Below are 3,165 nucleotides of genomic sequence, written 5' to 3'. Positions count from 1 at the left end.
CCGGACGCAGGACCCGCCGTCGTTATTCGAGTTTTTTCTATATGCTGTTTATGGCTTGGCGAATGTCAGATGCTGCTGGTGGTGAAATCTCGGGGTGCATCTCATACAGATTACACATTTCGAATGTCCCCCTCCCCCTTTTTCGGTTTTATAAAACATCTTTGACTTAAAAGCGGGGCCTCTCGGGGGCTGTCGACATGGATGTATGTGTCGCACGCTAATAAACCCGAATTAAGGCGTGGGACGTGATCTGCATATAATTAGTGTCGGAGGGAGCTTTGCAACGGTTTTACAGGAAATAACGCCACAGCTGTCCCCTGCGGAGACCGAATCCCCATCGATGAAAAGCCCCCTGGGACCAGAGAGCCTTTGGTGCAGAATCTAGGGCATGGACTTGGAGTCTGTTTTGGGGAGCAGGTGGGCAGGGTGGAGGGCGAGAGTCACACTGCGAAGAAGGGGACCGAAGGACAGGTGAGGTGGGGGAGGGGGGCGGGTGCCTAGTAGGGCATCAGAACCGGCCAGATTTACGAAACCCTTCACCCGGCACTGCGGGTTTGTCCAGCGACCCTGTCCTGACGCTTGACCATGTGGGGGTTCCATACGCAGAGATGGGGGTGCAGTTCTACTTCTGGGGAGCTCGCCGTTTGGGGCAGAGGAACAAACTACACACAGCCCCTGAAGCAGCAGCATGTCGGGCCCCCCACTCTGCCTGGGTGGACAGGGGGCGCGTGGGAAGGGGCTTCCAGGAGATGGGACACCCCAGGCAGCAGGCGGAGCAGGGACTGAAGGGGACGAGGACCAAGAGCCCTGCAGACGTCAGCAGGGCCTGGTCTGGGGACAGAATGCAGACTCCTGGGGCACCGGAGTGTCTGGTGCATGTACCGTGGGGCAGAGTAGGGAGGTGGCCCTGGCCAGGCCCGGCGTGGTGCAGTTGCCTGGAGGGAGCTTGAACTTCACGAGGTACCCGGGGATTTTAAGGGGGGCCCTGTGACTGGGGACGGTGGGGGAAGAGGGGCTGGAGGTGGGCGAGGTTCGCTGAGGCCGTTCGCCGAGGAGCGCCTGGGTGTGAACTCGGTATCAGTAGCTCTTGGATGGTTGTGGTTGCTACCCTGAGATGTCGGGGAACTCGGAGTCTTACTGGGAAACGGGGCGCTGGTCCCTCCTGGTTCCCAGAGCCTCCGACTCTGCTCTGACCCAGGGAGTGTCTCCTGTTATTGAACTAGAGATGGCGTGTCACGTGACCAGCTCTCTAGGCCGCCACCTGAAAGCTGTTCTCTCACGTGAGTTATCGTCTTGTCCTGAGAACGAATACGTGTCACCCACTGGACGTGCCGGGACCACATTCTCGCGAAGTGAGTCCCTGTCACATTAACCTGACGAACCCCTAGCCCGTGGTGACATAACTCAACAGTGCCAAGACGTCCAGCGGGCGGTCAGGATCCTCCAAGAGCACAGACTGGGAGCAGCTAGTCGCCGTGGGAAGTGGGGACATCTGTCACTTGCTAATGAGGGGACAGAGACTGCCAAGAACAACCGCTTCAGCCCAGGACACACAGCGGGGCACGGGCATGCCCTGCTGGCGCTTCTGGAAGGATACGGAGTGGCACAGGATGTGAGGCTGGACGGACAGGTGGCCGCTCGGGCCAGCGGCGAGGTGAGCTCCCCCCTGCCCCCCACGGTGCCTCGGCTTTGGTAACGGAGCCGACCTGTCACCGGTCACTCAGCACCAGCCTGTCACACCTGGGCATGAACGTTAAACTTGAAAAAGAGGCATTTTTTTTTTTTTTTTAGTTTTGAGTAAACTCTTTTTATGGAGACAGGAATTCATTATGTCTTATGCCTCCAATTGGGTGACCACACATTTAGAAATTTAAAAACTGCTTTACAAAGTGTCTAGTTGCAACGTGGCCAGAGGCCGGGACTCCGAGGCAGCGACTGACCTTCTTTACGTCCCTGACCAGCAGATGCAGGGTGTTCGGGGGGCCCAATCGCTGCAAGGGAAACATGCAGCTGCGTTAGAGACTTGTCCCTCCTGGACCCAGAGCAAAACCCCACCGCACGCGGCGGAATGAACGCATCGATGGAGCGTGAAGATAGTAAGTCACCGTCGGCCTGTTTCATGGGCCGAGACCGGTCACGGTGAAGACGCGTCAAATATGTGAAATAACATCTTATCGAATTATTGCCAAGGGCACCTTATGATGCGCAACATGGTGTTAAAAATTCACCGGGTCAGCAAACCGCCGCCAAGGACGTTTCTGCGACTTGGATTTCTCGGAATTCACAGATGTGATGGAAGCCAAGTGGGACCCGTTCAAAGGCTTCTATTCGAGGGTGTCCCTCCCCGCCGACACCGCACCGCACCGATTCCGGGCACGCGCGCGCACAGACGCGCCAGCGCCATGCCCCGAGGGCGCGGCCGGCGCCCCGCGCGCCCCCGCGGGGACGCTCACCGTGTTGTAAAGCTCCTCCAGCCGCGGGATGGTAAGAAAGTGCTGCATGTTCACCCCGTTTTCGATCAGGAGCTTCACGAAGTCCACGCGATCCAGGACCAAGGCGTCCAGCATGGCCTGCTCCAGCGCGTTCACCTGCACGGGCGGGAGACGGAGCCGGCGCTGGCCTCGGGGGCCTCGCGGGGACCCCGGGAGCGGCAGGCGGGAGACTCTGCAGAGGCGCCGCCTTCTCCCCCACACTCCAGAGCTCTCTGAACGTGGTCGGCCCTGCTCTGACCCCGGCGAACACCTGCCACCTGCCCTCCCGCCCCTTGCTCCTCCGTTTGGCCCCCCGTGGACCAAACCGAGGACCAAAGGTTGGCAAGAGGAGAAAAGTAAGTGATTTTTCTCCTTAAAACAGATCGAAGAGGATTCGGAATGACAGTCGAACCGGCACCATTTTCTCCCGTTTCCGGTTTTGATTTTAATTAAAATCGTTTATTAACGTCGGTCGAAGCGCTCTTCTCAAAACGGAACTGTGATCGCGATGCGTCTCCAAGCCCCCGGCTCCGAGGACAGTGCTTCCTGAGGGGCGGACTGTAATATTCGTCATTTACGTCTCTGTGCTTTACATGCGATGGGACCCTCAGCCCTCGGCGTCGCGTAAGGCTCGCTGGGGAGTTCGTTTCGCTGACCGGGAACAACCCGTGTGGCCGCGGGTGGGACCCAGGGG

At 58.6% G+C, this 3,165-nt stretch overlaps 1 protein-coding gene across 1 annotated transcript in view; it reads right to left on the bottom strand.

The window, feature by feature from the left end:
* The window catches only part of TRPM1 (transient receptor potential cation channel subfamily M member 1), a 63,704-nt gene that overhangs the window by 29,304 nt on the left and 31,235 nt on the right, over positions 1-3,165 (bottom strand). Inside the window, exons 13-14 of the mRNA XM_015585699.1 lie at positions 2,454-2,588; positions 1,941-1,991 (exon numbers count right to left, since the gene is read on the bottom strand). Of these exons, the coding sequence (XP_015441185.1) occupies positions 1,941-1,991; positions 2,454-2,588 (186 nt within the window). The remainder of the gene's footprint in view (positions 1-1,940; positions 1,992-2,453; positions 2,589-3,165) is intronic.

This window comes from Pteropus alecto, unplaced genomic scaffold (genome assembly GCF_000325575.1).
Source record: "Pteropus alecto unplaced genomic scaffold, ASM32557v1 scaffold102, whole genome shotgun sequence".
Classification (NCBI taxonomy): Eukaryota; Metazoa; Chordata; class Mammalia; order Chiroptera; family Pteropodidae; genus Pteropus; species Pteropus alecto.
The sequence above is the reverse complement of the archived record's forward strand: the minus strand, read 5'-3'. Positions and strand labels throughout refer to the sequence as shown.